Source organism: Astatotilapia calliptera, chromosome 5 (assembly GCF_900246225.1).
Source record: "Astatotilapia calliptera chromosome 5, fAstCal1.2, whole genome shotgun sequence".
Lineage (NCBI taxonomy): Eukaryota > Metazoa > Chordata > Actinopteri > Cichliformes > Cichlidae > Astatotilapia > Astatotilapia calliptera.
The window spans coordinates 15,009,240-15,028,903 of NC_039306.1; the positions used below are offsets into that span (position 1 = coordinate 15,009,240).

Here is a 19,664-nt window from a genome sequence, read left to right on the forward strand (position 1 = left end):
CACGGTGAAAAATGTTGGCATAATTTTAGCGCATACATCTTCCCTTTCATGGCATAGATAGTGGCCCTTTCCCCTAGAAGTGGAGCATTAAAGATGCCTCTGAGGGATGCAGCAAGCTGTTTGTGCCTTTGTGGGTTTTTTCTTTTTTGAACTGTATCCTCTCCAATCCTACTGGTCACTAATGGGGGCAGCACTGCTCGCAGTCATTTTTCTTTTTGAGGGTGGTTGGGATTCAGTTTGTGTGCTATTAAGTTATAAAAAGCACAAATAGAATTAATAAATAAAATCTTGATTAAACATTTTTGTATTTCCTCTTTAATGCAATTAAATGTTTACGTGGTTGAATGCTTACACCTGCCACTAAGAGTTCAGTTGTAAAACTTTCCACACTAACAAGACACATGGTTGCAGTAACTTGTACTTTTGTGAAACAGAAAATAATTGTTTTATTATGAGTCTAATTCAGAAGCAGTACTTCACACTGGTCTGAGATGTTTGTTTTTGTTCACCTTAACATGGCTAAGGGTCACGAACTCGTAATTCAAACACAATTTCAGTACAAACTGTTAGTTTAGAAATTACTAAAATGGTCAAAGTTTAAACTTTTTAAAGGTAAACTTTAGATTGCAAAAGATTGTATTTACAAGATCTCCTTAAATGTTCAGTGTAAATCTGATCTTTAATTATGAGAAACTGAGGTTGCTTTTTAAATTTATTTTATCCTGAGTACTTGTGAAATATTTAAGGTGGTGGTGTGTGGATTGATCGTTGCACTCAGTCTTTGTGGGTATATACACTTAAACATTTTATTAGGTACATTTATTCAGCTGCTGTCTGATTAGATACTGGTTTCAGTCACATGGCAACATCCTAATTTGGACATGTAGATGTAATCAAGAAGATCACCTGAAGTTTAAATGGAGCATCAGATTGGGGTTGAACTTTGAACATGTCATGCTAAATGGGCTGCACTGAACATTTCAGAAACTGCTGATCTACTTGGGTCTTCTTACACAAGTATTCTTCCTGATGTCCATCCCTTTATAGACCACTGTGTGCCAGTGCTCTGATGGCCGCTTCCAGCAGGATGATATACACAAAGCTCATTCTCAAACTTGACACCAGAATCACTGCCATGTTACTCTAGTGGACTCCAGTCACCAGCTCCAACATCATGAATGTCCATCTGCAGCAACTACGTGGTGCATGATGACCCAACATCTGTTTCCTGCACCTTGTTGAAGTCTGTTATGAATAATTATGGCTATTCTACAAGTAAAAGGGGTCCAATCTGGTTCTAGCAAAGTGTAACTATTGAAGTCGCCCAGTGAGTTGTGGTAAATAGCCTGCAGTGTTGTATTGCCTTGTGCAGCTCGACCCTTACCTGAAGTGACTGGTGCATTGTGCTCTGCATGTGTTTTGAATAGGCTCACAGACAGCGCTCATAAAGAGTGACGGGAGGAGGGGGTTGTGGTTGGCTGGTTGGGGGAGGGGTTTTCACAGACAGCAGGCAGGAAGAGACCTGCGTACAAACATAAGGCATGAAGAAATGAAAGACCTCTGCAGCGCCGGAGTACTGCTGCAGCGCTGATCCCACCAGAGAAAAATAAAAAATACACATTCATTGTCAAAGCACTGATATCGATATATATTTTTTATTATTACAAAGCGAGCGACCCCCACCCTGAAGAAAGCAGGGTCAAAGTTCACAGGAAGCTGGGGGGCTGCCATTTTTCCCTGCTGCTGCTACTGCTAGCCTTTAACGTTAGATGCTAAAACGACGGGAGGGGCGGCTGGTTTTGGATTTTGTAGCTAGCTGCTTTCGGTTGATCGAAATCCTCACGCATAATCTGCCATTTCTCCGACCTTTGTCGCCAACAACCATTGTTATTGGATGAATTCGGCATGGAGAAAGTAGCAGAGCCGTCTTGGACTTCTTCGTACACCTACCAGGTGAGCAAGCACAGTGCGGAGATGCTACACAACCTCAACATTCAGAGGAAAGATGGAGGCAGGTTCTGCGATGTGATCCTGCGCGTCGGCGAGGAAAGCTTCCCTGCCCATAAAGCAGTATTAGCCGCCTGCAGCGAGTACTTCGAGTCGGTCTTCAGCCGTCAGACTGAGGGCGACGGCGACGCCAAGGAGCTGGAGATGCATACGATCAGCCCGAAAGTTTTTAAAGACATCCTGGACTTCGCGTACACGTCTAGGATCGTGGTCCGACTGGAGTGTTTCCCGGAGTTGATGACAGCTGCCAAATTTCTTTTGATGCGCTCGGTTATTGAGATATGTCAGGAGGTTATCAAACAGTCTAACGTACAAATCCTCGTCCCGACCTCTCGGGGAGGAGATGCCAGTCTATTCCAGGCCACGGGGGCCACGGAGCTCGGTTTCCCGGTGGCTCACCAGGGTCTGGTAAACGGAACGGGAATGCTGGTGAACGGTCAGAGCTTTGCTAACAGCATGCAGATGCATGTGGACGGAGGTGAAGACGCGGCCGCGATTCTGGAGGACGGCGGCGAGTCGTCGGTGCCAATGTTGGAGCCCGTTGAGGGACTGCCAGTCTCCCCATCCGCGGAAATAACGGGGAACGCGTTTCCTCACGACGCTGGCTCCCCGGGGTCGAAACGGTGCAGGGGGAGACCAAAGAAAGCTGGCGGAGCCGTGGAGGCTGTTCACTTTAACAACAGCCCCCAGAAAGACAACGGACTGTTTCCCTGTGGGACCTGTGGCAAAGCTTTCACCGAGGCTTCCCGCTTGAAGAACCACGAAGCGCAGCACGGAGCCTCCAGCGGGGCTGTAAACAACCTCAGCGACAGCCTGTCAGCCCCGGCCGGAATTTCTCTTCTATCTCAGCCCGGGCTGCTGGAAAACGGCGTGCAGTTACACGGAGGCCTCGCCTTGGACAACGGCCGCAAGAGAGAGAGGACCAGGCGGCACGTCGGCTGTGACATTTGCGGGAAAGTTTTCCGCGACGTGTACCACCTGAACCGACACAAGCTCTCCCACTCCGGGGAGAAGCCATACGCCTGCCATGTGTGCGGGCTCCGGTTCAAACGCAAGGACAGGATGTCGTACCATGTGCGCTCCCACGACGGCTCAGTTGGCAAACCCTATGTGTGCCAAAGCTGCGGTAAAGGGTTTTCAAGGTGAGTTGAATGAGATGTATAAATAATGATGATGATGATGATGATAATTGGTCAGAATCTGTTGGGAGTTGTAAAAACCAAAACAAAAACCACACACAGTGCTGTTACTGGGTCTTAATGCCCTAAATTTCCAGATCATCCCAGACAGAAATGTGCTTTGTTGTTCCTTAATATAATTAAAGGTACATGTGTAAATCAGCACATGTAATTTAGTCCATTATGTGACGGTATCAAGTGAGTGCTTCTATATATAACAGTCAAAGCAGCTTTTAGAGATGCACAGACGCCACCATCTTTCCAACAGCTAAGGATCTTGTCCATGGTTTCTAACTACTGCCGTGCAGCCATGCATGCACCTTTCATATAACATTATCACTACTTTACCTCCCACTATGCGTCCTGCCACAGCTGTCAAATTCAGGATAACCAGTGTAAGTAATCGTTAAAGTATCACCACTATGTTTTGTTTTCAGATACTCAAACCAGTTGAAGGTTGGGTTTTAGCTCACTGCCTCCACCTACTGCTTTGGAGGTTAATGTTTCTGACATGATGAAGAAAGCAGCAGTTTTTTTTTGTTTTTTTTTCTCCACAAATTTTCCAGAAATCTTGTGTGTCTCAGCACAGGTATGACTGAAGAGTTCTTACTGGCCGCCTTTGTGAAGACATACTTTTATGTTTTCTCTTAAGCTACTTTGGCTTCAGGTTGGTGAGCATACAGGGTCACCAGTCTGGCTTCCTAGAGCCCCTCAATAGAACAGTGACACTGTTAATGTTATTAGTAAACCCTCTTTTGAGGAAAAGGCTGCTTTACCTTCAGCCTTGATTTGATTATTTTGTTTTTAAAACAAAGGAGCCTCTTAAGGACTCCTTTGTTATATTAATGTCATACAGCTCACCTGTACCTCGTTGCCAGCTTGCACACTGTGGGAGGACAGCTCTCTGAGACATGAATGAATGTAATTAATTTGAGTAGCTTCCTTCTCGTGATTGATTTTCATGCAATTGAGAAATTAATATAGTACTAATATACAGAGTTCCATACAGGTTAACAGGGAGTTCTGATTTCAGGCATATCAGTTCATGATGCACAGACTTTAATTTGCACTGTTTTCTTTCAGACCAGACCACCTGAATGGACATATCAAACAAGTACACACAACAGAGAGACCTCACAAGTGCCAGGTAGGATCAATATGTCTGTCTTACTTAGTGAATAGCCGCATCTAATGAGTTTCTTTTTTTTTTTTTCTACTGTGAGAGGCATTAGCTCAGTGATTTCTGTCTTTCAGATTTGTAATGCCTCTTTTGCCACAAGAGATCGTCTCCGCTCTCACCTTGCATGCCACGAGGACAAAATCCCCTGCAAAGTTTGCGGCAAGTTCCTGCGAGCTGCCTACATGACAGACCATCTCAAGAAACACAGTGAAGGAACTCATAACTACTGTGGCATTTGCAACAAAGGTAATTCCTTCAAAAAACAAAACAGCGTTGTACTCGGGTTCGAAATCTGAAACCTTTCTACCCCTTATCTTGATCAATATCCAGAGGGTGCTGACGTCCTGGATGTTCACAATATACAGACTGATATTATTTGATATATTGGTAAATGTGCTTTTAGGAAAAATAAGACACGAGTCTAGAGTTATGGTTGATGTACTGCCTTGTGATCTTGTGATATTTAAAAGTAAGATTTTGATTATATAAGAGATTTTAGTTGTTTTTTTTAGTTGGTTGCTCTTGTAGCTTGTGGGTTGAAGTTGAATAACATAATCTGGCAGTGAATCTGTTTGTGAAGATTAACTTCACTACATGGATGTAAAATTACATCTCAAATTTTTCTCTGTTGATTATCCATAAAATCTGCTGTGATCTTCATCTGAATCACAGTCATAGACAGATCAGTCTGATTTACAAACAAGCCTGACCGATTTATTGGTGGTCCAATATTATCAGCCAGTATCAGCATTTATAATGGTGAATAAATGGAAATAAGAAGACAAGTGGGGAAAAACGTCCATCAGTTGTTCCTCCATTACTCTGAATGTTCCCTGATAACAACAGCAGCAACTATAACTGTTGGGCAAAATCCGTTTGTCTAAAAAAAGAAGGAATAGCATATTGGAATATCAGATTTTTAAATCGCCAAATATCTCTCTGTCCTAAAAATCCTATATTGGGGAGGCTTCATTAATCACTCACAGCCCAGAAGTGCGTACTGTAATTCCAGTTAAGTAAGCGAGTTTTTCTTATCATTGGCTAGATTGAAAAACCTAAAACAGTGCTGACCAACTTTCTGCTCCAGGCCGTGCACTCGTATAAGAGGGTGTTTGATGCGTCATTTCATATCAGTCGAAGACACTGTCAGATAAATGGGTGATAAAGAATATAAAAAAGTTTGGAAGTCCACTCTGCTGCAAATGAGGGAATTTGGCAATGCTGCCAAAAATGTGTGATCTGTTTGATCTTATTTAAGCGCTCCGTGTGCTCTCAGCGACGCAGTTCATTTCTAATGCGACAGCAGCACAGAACTGGTGTGAAACTAAGCTCGACGCACTTAAATATTAAAGACTACTCTGTGCATTCACGCCTCATACTTTTTCACAGCCTGATGCGAGATGTGGCCAGATCAAAACAAAGTGGATTTTATCACTCGATTATTCCTGGTGATTAAGAGCCTGTGACTAAATTAGTGAACTGGTCAGTCTGTTTTATTAGCTGCGGTTCCAGTATTGTAAAACTGACTTGGCAGCTGGTTGGGGACCGAACATAAAGGGCAGGTTTTCACATTTTCGACATCTCCAACTGAATGCATGCAAAGTCCTGCAACAATGGTGACGCATACAGTTTGGGTTGCTGTAACTTCACGGCTTCTTTTAGTGTTATTAGTCATGTGCAGCTCAACATGTTGCATGTATGAAATGCAGTTCTTCAGCAGATGGTGTGCGTGTGTCACACTTAAATAAAAGAAATGACAAAAAAATTACTCTTGCAGTCGATTTTAAATCAAAACTCTGAACATAACCTTGTCCTCATCAGGTGTTCAGCAAAAGTTGCTATAATGATCTACTAAAGTCACGACGGTCATTTCAGGTATCCTGGAAATTGCTGAGGGTTCAGATTTTAGTTTTTTGCAATTGCATGTCTGAACATTGAATTTCATATGGTGCTTACAGTCTCAGTCATACATGTTGAAGGTTTCTTCACGTGTCTGGTTTTTGCATCTTTAGGCCTTTACAGAGAGTGAGACTCAGTAGAGTCTCTAACAGGCCAGTAGTGATCATGCAGGTTGGACTCCTCTGGCTGACCTGATTATTTACTGTTCTGACGTGTGTCTTCAGTACTGTTGAAAATTTATTGGAGAAATCTAATTATATTTAGACTGATTTCAGTGTGTTTTTAAAGGAGTCATTCCATCTGTAAGAACTGTGATCCATGGGAAAAGCCCTTTCTCCTCCCAGGGGCTTAGTAAAACTGTAGTATTATTATGTTGTCTTTATTTTTACAAGTCCAGACAATACAAAAAAAACTGTTTGAAGCTCTGTTGTTTGACATTGTGGAGCAGTACAATTCTCAGTTCACCACACATCCAGAAATGAATCATGGAGTGGGAGCAAACTCGAACAGTACGCCTTTGTTTCAGGACACCTCTCTCACAGGCGGGGATGTCAGTGTGTCAAGCAACTTCCTTCTTCTTTGTTCCTTTGGTCCCAGGTTTCTCCACCGCATCCTACCTTAAGGTGCATATAAAGACACACCACGGTTCTCCACTGCCCCCCTCTGCCACAATGCACACCTTCCCTGAGCCAAGGGGGGAACTGCAGATGCACAACGGCAACCCTTACCACATGGGACGCCAGTGCTCAGTGGAAGGCAAGCAGCCGCCCGCCCCATCCCAAACTTTCATGTTTCTGGCTTTCATTTGTTCTGCGGCCGTTTATTTATTTATTTTCTTTGGGGGGGGGAGAAACATGCTGCTGCATCTCTGTATATGTTAACACACGCATACATCAGCTCCTGCTTCCAAGCTTTTTGCTGAAACATTTACTATTGCACCTTCATTTGTCAAGTATTGCACGTCTCTGTGACGACAGTTGCTGTAATTATTCTCTAACTGTGGCACCAATTTTTTTATTTTTTTATTAATGATATCCAGGTTAATTAGGCATGCGGTCAGTGTTACATAAAAAGCTGGAAATGCCAGTGAGCTCAGGCCAGCTTCGTGACTCATGCCAAAGGTCGGGGTGGTAGGGCTGCGGGAAACTATTGTCACACCCTAGAGCATTAAATCTGTTTGGTAGTTGGAGAACTAATTTATCTTTTAACATCCTGGACTCATCTCAAACTTTAGGCTTTATTTCTAATGTGATGTGTACGTACAACTATTCTTTTAAACCCTGTTTTGTTTTGAAAACTGCCTACATATTCCTGTTGCCACTTGGAATAACTGAAGATCTATCCTTTTTTTTGTAATTCTTAAGCTGACCTTTTTTTTTTTTTTTTTTTTTTTTTTTTTTTACTCTCAACCATGTTAGCAGGTCGCATACTAATTCACATTTCTTTTATTTGTACGCGTGTGTCTGTCCAGCATGGCCATGGCCGTATGGTTAACAGTGTCTGTATCTGCTTGGCTGGTTCATCAACTGTTGTTGGGCTATGCACAGTGTTGCATGATCGTCCTAACGTGTGCTCCATTTGCCCTGGATTCATTGAAATTTTCGTAGTTGTGCCATTTCTGTTGGAGAAACTGTGAACCGAACCCACAAGTGGTTAAATGTAATATCAAAGAAAATGCTGTCTTCTGTTGATTTACAATTTAATGACTTGGGCTTTTAAAATAATGGATTACATTAACAACTACACATAATATGTCAGTGGAAACATCAACAGGGTTCTAAAATTCACACCTCTTACCTGTCACAGGTGCAAATTAAGCATGAGAATCCCAAGAACCACTGCAGGATGCTTTGAAATTATATGTGGCATTTGTAAAATTAAGTGCAGCAGTCACAATTATAATAGCAACTTCAAACTGTCTTTTCAGAAAATGCATACCTTTTAGTCAAAGAGCTATTAGAAAGCACTATTACTACACTATATATTAAGCTCTGATACTAAAAAGGGAAAATGATGTTCTTACTTAAAAAATGTAATTTTTTTTCCAGCAATATATGTCACAAACTTGCAGCACTATATTTACTATATTTCATTAAAAGAAGCCTTCCATATATATATCTGAAAAGTTGCCCACCGTTATTGATTATATATCTGTGATTGGACAATATTAACTGATAATATTGGTCAGGATCTAGTTTGGGGGATAGCTGGTCTTCTTTCTTTTTTTAAACTTCTAAACCTTATAAAGGAAAGTGAGCTTCTGTTGAAATGACACAAAAAAAGCATGTTTATACCAGATAAGTTAAACTTGTTTTACCTCATAGGCCACATACAGCCAATTTGATCTTTAAGTGTACTGGACCAGCAAAACTCTCCTTTCTGTTGGTGTAAAGACATTTAAACATTTAAGCAATTAGATATTAACATATAATATGGAGAAGTGCAGTTTCGACTGTAGGTCTCAGTTTTTCTACTTGCTAAATGTGTAAAATTAAAGAACAAGTTCTGTTAGGTATTTGGTCAGACTGTCCTTTATTTATAAACAAGGTTTTTTGGGTTTTGTTGTTGTTGTTGTTGTTGTTTTAAACAAAACAAAAAACCTAGAAATTTCAATAATACATAATAGGAAGACATGAACTTTTCAATTTCTCTAGTTCTTCACAACTTCAGTATAGAATGAATGCGGGAGGTTTTCATCAGCAGAAAAGGCTGTAAAACTTAAATACAGGGAAATACAGTTACACACACAGGGGTGCACATAAGTGGTCCGCAGGTGCGCATTCGCTGTCAAAATAAAAGACGCGCTGCGCACCAGATAAGAAGTTGCAACGCGCGTTCGCGTACTTATAAAAGGCGCTGTTTTTGTCCGCTAGAGCTCTGTGCGTTCATCATTTGTTTGAAGCCAGCTCACCTCCTGCAACCACTTTTCCGAGAATACGCGCTTCTTTTGCGGTTCGGACTCCTTCTGACATTTCTTTGGAGGTGGAGGAACACCAAAGTAATTGCTTAAAGGAGCTTCTTCGACATCTTTAAGAGTTCTAAACAAATGTCTGTCCTCCAGAAAATTTTATGTGCGCAAACGCGCGTTGCTACTTCTTATCTGGTGTTCATCTTTTATTTTAACAGCGAATGCGCACCTGCGGACCACTTATGTGCGCCCCTGGTTATACAGACATTTACCGACACCACTGACAAGCACACGTCCCCCCCCCCCCTTTTTTTTTTTTTTTCCCCTCTACTTCTTTTTTGTTCTTTTACCTGTAACCTTCACTTCGTGTCACAGGACCAGTGAGACGTGTGAACGTTACACTTCTCTCCCTGGGGGGGCATTGTGACAAGATACAGCTGGATTCGCAGATGCATCTGGTGACATTAATTGCTGGCTCCATTCTTTAGCTGCTTTAATGAGCCAGCATGTGCAATCAAAGGATCCCGTGTAGTTTTTTTAATTGCACCTGTGTTTAACAAATCAAGTTTCAGCAAGGATTATAATGAAATGGCACAGTTTGATTAAAGCAGTCAGGCAGCCAGGGATTTATTGTTTGTTGACTGTGAGCTGAAGAAAAGGTTAATTCATTCATCAACGCCAGCTTTAGTGAAGGGACTCACTCAGCATGGGCTCATTTTCAGTACTGTACATGTCTAGTATACTGTGTACAAACAGCATTAACACTAGTGATGAAGTAAAGGTATTTTTGTCCGTATGGTTTCCACCGGCCTGTTATATCTGTCCCTCCCCCTTCCTTTCTCCCTGGCTGGGTGCTGTGTAGACCTGTGCGCCAGTCGCCAGCTGCTTCTCACCTCGTCTGAGGCAGAGGGGCGCTTTCATGGGCTCTCTGGACACCCAGTTCTTCCCCAGCCTGGCCATTCAACCCTCTGCTTGCAGCCTGAGCTGCTCATGGGGAAGCCAGGTGGGGCTCCATATTTCTGGGAGTGTCGCTCTGGCGGGGTGCCTGGCTTCCCCGTCCATGGGCCTGTCACAGGTCAGTACAGTCCAGCAGGAGGGTGGGTGGGGGCATGGTGCTAGCATGGCCTATTGGTTGGATGAGCACAGCAGAATTCTCAGTGGACACCGGGCAAATGGACTGAGCTAGATGACTGTGTAGTTAAATGCTGTAGCCACATTTTGGAAAGAACTGTATTTAATTATTCATGTCTTTCAGTCATCGTAACTGGTTCTGCCCGTGCTTGGTGCTTTCTCATGTGACCCCCGAAGTTTACATTTTATTTCTTTTCAGGTGCCAGCCAACAAATGGATTAAAGATGTTTTTTGAGAAAGCCTAAAGCCTAATTCATGCCTCTCTTTTTCTCCCATTTGTCCCCCCCCCCCCCCTTTCTTTTGCCTCACCTCCCTCTTCATGTCCATGCTGTATCTACCTCAGACGGGCAGGAAAACGCTGGTAAATGTCCTCACCTGGAATCGGAAGAATCAGATCCTTCATTCGGGGATTTGTCCAACAGCGAAGAGCTTAAATCTCCACACAAAACCGACGGACCAGAACTCGAGATGCCCTCTTTGCCCTGCAATGGCGCCTCTGCGGGGGCTTTGGTCTCTCCAGAGGCATCTAAAGCCAAGACGGACCCTGAGAAGAAATTTATCTGCGGGATCTGTGGTCAGGCTTTCCGCACAAAGTCCTACCTCAACAAGCACCAGCACAGAGTTCACAAAGCCCAGAAGGTCCAGGGCGTTTCGGGGTCCAGCTTGAGTGATATAGCCCCTTCCCTGACGTCTCCCTTCTCCCCTCAACAAAACATGTCTCTGCTCGAGTCCTTTGGCTTTCAGATAGTTCAATCAGCTTTTGCCTCTTCACTGGTGGACGCTGAGGTGGGTCAAAGTGGAATTGATTTTGGAGGAAAGTGACCTTTTTTGCTTGAGGCTTTACAAGTTGCAGGAAAGCCACTTTTTCTTAGGACAAAGCTGGGTTGCCCACAGAAGATACTCTGTATTTGGGAATATCTTTGCCTCAAGACTACTTTTTTTTTTTTTTTTTCTTTTTTTGTCATGTTGGTTAATGTGTATCCAATATTTTTGTGAAAGACTGCCATATAATTCCTACCTTTTCTACTTTTCCAGATTATGTATGTGTCTGGCATTTTGCTTTATAAAGAAATTACGTGAAGGCTTTATTTCCTTTAACCGCTAGGGATGTGTCGAAGTTCTGTTTTCTTTAAAGCCCTTTTCAGACCCTGATTATATTTATCAGTTTGTTAAAGTGATGGCAATCAGACAATTCAGACATGGGTCACTTTAACATTAATGTTCCTATGACAGAGAGCCATTTGGTGTAAAGACTCAGCCCACTGTTTCCCGTAAGTAGATTTTTGTGCTTGTGGCATTAAGTATTGCTGTTATTGAGTAATTAACCACACTCCTTATTAGAAGCAAGGTCTCTCTTGTGGAATTCATGATGGATAAACGCTTGTAGGTCTGACCTAACGAGTTTGGTAATTGTTAAAGAAAAGTGACCAAGACATTCAGTCAAAGGAGCGCACGTCTGAAAAGGGCTTTCAGCTTTTATGTGTGATTTACCAATCACAGTTAAATCCCCATGTTTGAGATGAATTCTGTACTGCATCGTTAAAACGTAAAGTAATCTTTGTCCTTTTGCTCACTTCACCTACTCTGGTGTACTTGGTTAATAGACCCATGGCCATCACAGTGAATTTTTAATGCTTTATATCCTTACGCTCCCCTTAAGTCTTTAAACAGATGTCTTTACCTCAGAGCAACAAGAGGGCTAAATTCTGTATTCATTACCTTACTTACTACCTTTAAGAGAGGACTTTTTTTTTCTTAAGTAAAGAGATTTAATTTGGCTTAAAGTTTGCTAGCAGGGCTTTTTTTAATCTGTTAAATGCTAAAGAAGAAATATTAATAACAGGCTTGATGTGCATTTCATGCTGTTTCTTTTCCTTTTTTTTTTTTTGCTTCCAGTGTGTCAAGTGTCAGTTCTTATGCCAGTGAGTAGGACTGGTAGGTGTTAGGAAGCACTTAAAAAGCCCTTTGTTATGTGTTGAGTTGAATTATTTGTGAAATGTTCCTTTAAGGAGAGGGAAGCCATTTATTGTTGTGATCTTCACAGTGTACCTGAATGCTTTTCCTATGAGATTTCTTTTTCTTTTTCTTTTTAACATATTTGGATGCAAAATCTGTCTTGAATCGTCATAAGCTTGTTAGCGTTGAGGTTTGTTTTCCTGCTACATGGACAGCGTTTCCCAGTCTTGTTTTTTTTTAGGTGTTAAATCAGTTGTGTAAATGAAACAGGGACCAAGGTCAGGTATATTTTCGGTATATATTTTGAGAAATGTAGATTATATTTTATTAACTTATTAATGCCCTTGATTTTGTGTAGTTCTTTTTTTCCCCCTTTCATTGTGCGAAAACAAAAATCTTGTGATTTGCTCAGTTTGATTATTTTCACTCTAAATTATATTAAATATAGATGCGTGTTTGTTGTTTGTGTGTGTTGTGCAACAGACATCGAGAGGGTTCGAGGAAAGATTTGCAATGTGATCCACCAACCTGTGAGTCAGCAGAACATATTTGGCTTTCTTTAATGTGTCATTGTTTCGTGTCCTGTTACTCTTCTCCCTCCTCTTAGATTGCTATTGCTGTGTTGTTGCCGCCGCGTGCTGCGCTTTCCGCAATGGTCACAGACAGTACCTGTCTGGGTGTCTCACTGTGTTTATTCACAGACATTCCTCTGAACACTGCTGTTTCTTTTCATGTGTGCTTATAAGGGTAGGGGAAAAAATCCTTTTACAGTGTCTTGAAGCACAACGCAACATCTTCGGTGTGGCTGACGGTTAAAGACCCGAAGAATTGGTGTTTTGAAGCTGAAACCAGCCGATGCTTTGAATTTATATAAAAAGTAACCCATGTATCTGCAGATGTAATTCACTTTATTGATTAAATTACCGACAAACACAAATCCCAGTTTTTCACAATGTTCTTTCATCCCTCTTTGTTGTAGTGGTGGTGAATCAGAAAACACCGACAGGTGGCACTGAAACATTTGTGGAAAGGGATCTGCTCTTTTTAATGCTCTAAATTTAATGATTTAGTGTCATGTGGACCTCATTTTTCATTGGTTGGTGTTTTGTTTTTGTGCTTTAAAAGTGTATCATGATGCAAATCAGGCTGGGTCCAGCAGCAAACTGTGTGTGTGTTTCTCTGTTAACAAAAACAGAGTGTATAATTGTGTGTGACTTTCTGTTTGATCTGTTTCCTGCTTTCTGCTTAATTATTATTTGTGGGTAATTGAGTCTGTTAAATTCAGTACATTCCCTTATTATTTATAGTTATATTGTGATTGTAACAAGTGTATATACCTTCCATATACACCTCTATAAATATATATAAATATATATATATATATAGATATATAAAAGAACCAACCAATATGATCAGTGTTTGTAAGTGGTGGTCCTGTACATAAAAAGATTTTTTTTTTTTTTTCTCCGTTGGTTTTGTTTGTCTTTTTTTCTTGTCTGTTTTGTGGAGGGATGTTAAGTTATGGCCATTTGAAGGGTAAACTGCATGTTCTGGCATGCGAGCCGAGGTGGGGACTGATTGTCGATCACTGGTTGGTGGCAGTAGTCGTTTCACTGCTCACTGTACTATAACTCTGCTCCGGTAGCGCTCAGGCTGCCAGCTGACCTTTTTTGATTTTTCTTTTTTGATCCACTCTGCACTAGTATTTACTCTTTGAAAGGTAATAAGGGTTGTGTTGTCATAATTATTATTTCAAGACAAGTGTAAAATGCTGTAAGGATGTAATTCAACCTTTCTTTTTTTGTAGTTGGTTTGATTTTTTTCCTCCCCCACAGGGATGTATAATTTGTTTCATTTATGTTGGTACTCCAGTGTAAAACATGACGTATTATTTCGGCCTGGGTGTTTTTGCTTTGTGCTTTTTGTCTGTTGCGAAGTGCCTTCCAAATACTGATTGTGCACAGCAGTGGATTAAAAAAAAAAAGGTCCTCTTTTCTATAGGTTAATTATTGTACAGAGTGACTCGCATTGACACTTTTGTATAAAAACACAAATGTAAAATATGTTCACTTGGTATTTTATCATCGTACACGATTGCTCTTAAAACATGTGAGCTACATGTTTTGTTATAACGTCTTTGGACATATTTCAATATAAGCTTACTTTTCTATAGATATTTGTTTTTGTACTCTGTTATTGAGTCTCATCTCTTGTCTTGGTACAGAGGTGAGCATCAAATAAATTGCAACTTAAGCCCCCCCAACTGTTGTCTTGTTATTACTCGTACTTGGTCTTTTGCAGCTGTAGTCCAGTTCCTTACAGTTTTTCGTGTGCATTTAGAGATGCTTTTGTGGAGATCATTGTTTGTAATGAGCAGTTGTTTGAGTTACTGTTGCCTTCCTATCAGTTTGGAGCAGTCTGGCTCTTCTCTAACCTCTGGCATCAACGAGGCATTTTCACCCAGAGAACTGCTGCTCACTGGATTTTTATTTTTTTTTTCACCATTCTCTAAAAAAAACCCTAGAGGTGGTTGTGAGGAAAATCTCTCTGAAATACTCAGTGGCGTGTTCACGGTCACTTAAATCGCCTGGTTTGTTGTGAAGTATCACCCACATGATCACTTTAGTGCCAACAATTACCCACTTTGTCGCAGTGCCACTCTTTTTGACAAAATGAGAACCATCATAGCTTCTGTTTGATCGTGATAATAACTGTAATAATGTAGTGTCCTGTGTTTTAATCTAACAAAGTAGACAAACAACTTTAATTAAAATGGGTCTGAACTGAAAGGTAAAATTAAATGATCTATATTGTTTTCCTTAAGCTACAGCTAGGTAACTTTAAATCAAATTACTGAATTTATGGAGTGTTGGTTTATGTCATGTTTTTTTTTTTTTTGTTTGTTTTTTTTAAATTAAGAAGAAAATGGAGTATGAATATGTTCTTCCTCTTTGTGTCATTACTCTTTTTAGATTTTAAGCGTAAGAGGGCTGAATCACGAGCACAAATTAATACACTAAAACTAAAACACAATGCAGATGCACAAATAAGCCATGCAGAATGAACAACGGTAAAACCACAAGTTTAGGGATTTAGACTATTGTAAACACTTGGTTTAAGACATTTTTTAAACTCTTTGATATGTATGTCACTGCAGCTTAAGCTGGGAGGTCCTGCCTAGCAGGGTGGCATAGAGTAAATACACATATAACGATGGAGATACATTATGGTATATCTACAGTGGCTATCTTACCACAATATAGCCAAACAACAACCCTATAACAAACATGTAGAGCCAGTTGATGGTCCCACAAACCACATAAGCAGAAGGACGCCAGACTTGTAGGAAGAGGTCAGCAAGGAGAACCATAGACACTCCAGCTGCAAGAAGATTCAAACATTAAAAAGCTATTTAGATATGAAGCTCAGTCAAGTATGGGCGCAGAAATCTTTTATATAGGAGTTGGGTAAAAAAAAAAAAAAAAAAGGAGTAACTCACAAGGCCCAAGCTCATAAATGCAAATGACACAAAAGATCAGAGTGATGTTCACATACGGGATCCATGAATTCAGATCCTGTAAAAGTTGGATTGATGGAATGAATCCTCTAACATACAACAGAAGAAGAGGAAATGCGCTGAATGTATTTACCTTGATTGACAACATGACGGTAAGAACACACATGGTGATACCCATCAGTAGATAGCCATAGCCCATAAGTTTCTTTCTGCCAGTACGATCGATCAAGAAGGACTGATGCACAGCAAATAAGCAAAAACTGATAACAATGTTCTTCATGTTTGATTATTTTTTATGAAATCTTCGTATCGAGCATGTTCTTTCCTCTTTCCCAGTCTTTACTTCTTTATTATTTATGTAAATGATCAAATGTGCAGAATCGTGCCCAAGAAGTAAAACTAAAAGACATTTTTAGAATCACCCAATAACCAAGAGCTTTTTAGATGTAAAGTCTAATTTATGCAACTTTACTTACACACAACGTTATAGCGATGAGCTCTGTTGCTCCAATACCAATGGCCAAGTAATGCATCTTGTCCTCTGGCACTCCAGACTCACGGAAGATGTCAAAGGCGTAGAAGCACAGCTGAACAAGAGGATGACAGATGAAAGGGAACTAGAAACTGCAATTTCGAACAGATTTAAGTTGATAACTGTCATATCGGCAGAGAAACATAAGCATACAGCATTGATGCCGCAAAACTGAAGGCCAGCACAAGGGATGGCTAGAGTCAGCAGTTGCCATCGCACACAGCGAGAGGTGAGCAGATCCTTTACAGTCTTTGCCTTTTCTCCCTGAGACCTCTCCCGCTCCAACTGCATGTCGTCCAACTCCATCTTTAAGTTGTCCTCCTGCCACAGCCACTGTAAAGCTGTTGGACACAGAAATACCACAAGGATTACATCCAAAGTCTGTTCCATCAGTCTGCCAATGAATAGATCTTTACTGAGGTTTACTAGTGTGGTCAGTTACAACATTAAAAGTTCTGACGAATGAAAACAATTGTTTCTTTACAGTGGCAGTATCAGTTCATTTTTGCATTTTACATAATGGAGGAGAATAAAAATAGCCAAGATTCCAATGTGGTGCATTGGATGGCTTTGGAAAATGTGAAGGAGGACATAAATCTTGGACTTTTCACTGTATTTTTATAAGTTTTACAGCTTTCCCTGCTGATAAAGACATCCTCTATCACCAAATTATAGACTCCTGTAAATTTACACATGTACTTCTGACAATTTAAGCCATGCAGATAGTGTGTACTTCAATAACATGTTTCAGTTGAAATTGCTGAAACATGTTATTGAAGTACCAGTTTCACTGGTCCAACACACATAAAATCAAAGTGGGCTGTATGAGGCCCTCAGTGTTAAACGAGTTTGACATCCCTGGCCTAATATATCCTCCTGTTAATATCTGAGAGAGCAGAGTGTCTGAAAGGCAGTGCCTGCTGTTAATAAACAACAAATGCTTATGCAATTACTGGCCATAGGTGACAGGAAGGCTTCCACTGTGAACAGCCCCAGCCCAGCATCGCACACTTAAAACAGCCACGAAGAAGGACCAGATGAGCTGGTTGGTAGATTCGTCGATTGGAGTTTTGTACCTCACCATCCATGTGTAGTTCACAAAACTCTGAATGTGCTGCAGAAAGGTTAGCGAGGTTAAATAGACAAACTTTAGCAGCCAAACTTGACAAAATAGGCAATTTAAAGAAAACAATTTGGACAATCTGTAATTTGGTTGTTCTTATTTTCACATTTTAATATTGACATATGTTATCAACCCATTGGGTGATATTTTTAGTCTTATATCTTTTATAATGGGGTCAGGTCAGTTGTTATTTAGAAACAAAGTCTATGCAATATCAATTATATGCACATCATCATGGGTTTAGGAAACATTTATCCCGTGTGCAATAAATTATTGGTGCGCACAAACAAAAAAAAAAGAACTAATGGAAATGTAGGTACCAGCTTTATACTTTGATTTTTTCCACCTTTCTTTGAATATTTATGTTTACCACATTTAGGTTTTCCAATTTCCAACAGCTCCTTGCATATGCACAAACAATTAAGTGGTGAAGTAAATAGAAAAATGGGTGATGGATGGATTGTTGAATAAAAGCTTCTTTGTGTTGTTTTTCATTTTTTTAATCTCATGTTTTTCTGAAAAATTTCAGCTAAAAAATGATTTAGTATACAAATAAGATAAGTTTAAAAAAAGTCTTATGTGACATTTTCTTAACCATCAGCACTTTTTAAATGTTTCTTCTTTCTCCTTTCTGGCTTTTGTGTTTCATGAGAATCCGATGCTAAAAGCAAACTGCATGGCGAGTAAGTAGGCCTAATATCACTACTGTTATTGTAAATTACAGTCAACAGGGACTAGAAATCAGCAAATCACAGGCTCTTTTCTACTGAATATCACATTGGAGGCAAATAACTTTTATGTGCCATCAAATGTCGTGACAAAAAGTTTGAAGAGCTTACTGGCTGGTGAAGACTTTAATAGAGCACTACTGTGAGGACATAATCTTTAACCATAGCAAACTTCATTACAGTGAGATATACAATAATACTGAGTGTGAACATATTTTATGTGTACACTGCGTAACTAACAGGCATCTTACCACTTACCAATGCTTTAAGCTTTGCAGTGATTAATAAAAACACGTACATGTTGCCAAACAGTCACTCCCTGCTGCTGTTACAGCTGTGCCTTATTTAGTAGATACAGACATGAAACTAAAATGTCATAATATTTTTTGAAGTTCAACATAAAACTAGCCAAAGGCGTTCTGCAGCATGTTTTTACAAATGTTGTACTTTTACTCAAACACTGTATTTAAGAATAGCTTTCAAAAACAATTTGTACTGTGTGTACGTTTTTGCAATTACAATTACAGATGCTTTGATTTTGCAGCATGTTCTGCTATTTTCTGTTTTTTTAATCAATTTGCAAAATGTAATGTATTTTTTTTTTGTGAATTTTGAATAGATGCAGCCTGTAATGCAGTCTTTATTTACCTAATTTTTAATCTTTATTGTGCTCAAATTATTAAAATCAAAGTAAAATCCAATAATATGTGACAATGCTGTTTTGCTGATTTCTTTATACAAAGCTCTTTCACAGAAATTAACGCTTCTGATCTGTTGGCAGGATACTGCAGGTCTGCAGTGGATGTTTCATATAGTTTTTTACTTTAATAGTAAAATCTTGTCCTTAAATGCATTTGTATAGGTTTACAGTGAGCTAGAATAGATAGATAAAGCAACAAAGACCAGTTTACTCACATTTATACACTCTGTGACCTTGAGATTGTATCAATCATGTTTCATAAAACACGTTAATTTCATAGCCCATGACATTCCCATAGTTGCTATCACTGCAGCTGTGCCAGTATAGTCTGTTTTCTGGTTAGAAATTAGTTTTTAATCTGTGACGCACACAGAAAAACATGAGAAAGTACAATGAGCTAAGGTCATGCGGCTCTGATACACAGATAAAAAGAACACCATTATTGACTGTGTGTGCAGCATGGGCGTGTTATGTTACTGCAAACGGAGTCCCTCGTTACACGTTTAAAAGATTTAACTGATGTGTTTTTGTTATTCTTGTAACTTTTTCTTGTTTTTTTGTGTTGATGTTTCTGTCTCCAAAATGTTGTTTTCATTGACAGCCCGATGAAGATAAAATTTACTGATACACCAATGAAACGGAAGCAAACCTGAAAGGTTTGAAAGATGTCAGTGTTTAGCTGAGTGGCCTTATGGGCATGCATGATCTTGAGAGCTTGAACAGCTTGTGGCTACAACTGTAGCTGCCTCCACCAGTGTGTGAATGTGAGAGTGAATGAATAGTGGTATTGTAAAGCGCTTTGGGT

At 40.1% G+C, this 19,664-nt stretch overlaps 1 protein-coding gene across 3 annotated transcripts; it reads left to right on the forward strand.

Annotated features, from left to right (window-relative positions):
* Window positions 1-688: 688 nt before the first annotated feature.
* Window positions 689-13,196, forward strand: patz1 (POZ/BTB and AT hook containing zinc finger 1). Of its 3 annotated transcripts, XM_026167422.1 has the most exons (6): window positions 689-3,149; window positions 4,269-4,332; window positions 4,440-4,611; window positions 6,862-7,020; window positions 10,035-10,247; window positions 10,647-13,196. In XM_026167422.1, the coding sequence occupies exons 1-6, from the start codon at window positions 1,906-1,908 to the stop codon at window positions 11,123-11,125; spliced, it is 2,331 nt and encodes a 776-aa protein (XP_026023207.1). In that variant the 5' UTR covers window positions 689-1,905; the 3' UTR covers window positions 11,126-13,196. The 3 variants fall into 3 exon arrangements, with proteins under 3 accessions (XP_026023207.1, XP_026023208.1, XP_026023210.1); XM_026167423.1 differs by lacking the exon at window positions 10,035-10,247 and having other exon boundaries at window positions 690-3,149; XM_026167425.1 differs by lacking the exons at window positions 6,862-7,020; window positions 10,035-10,247 and having other exon boundaries at window positions 692-3,149.
* Window positions 13,197-19,664: the final 6,468 nt, after the last annotated feature.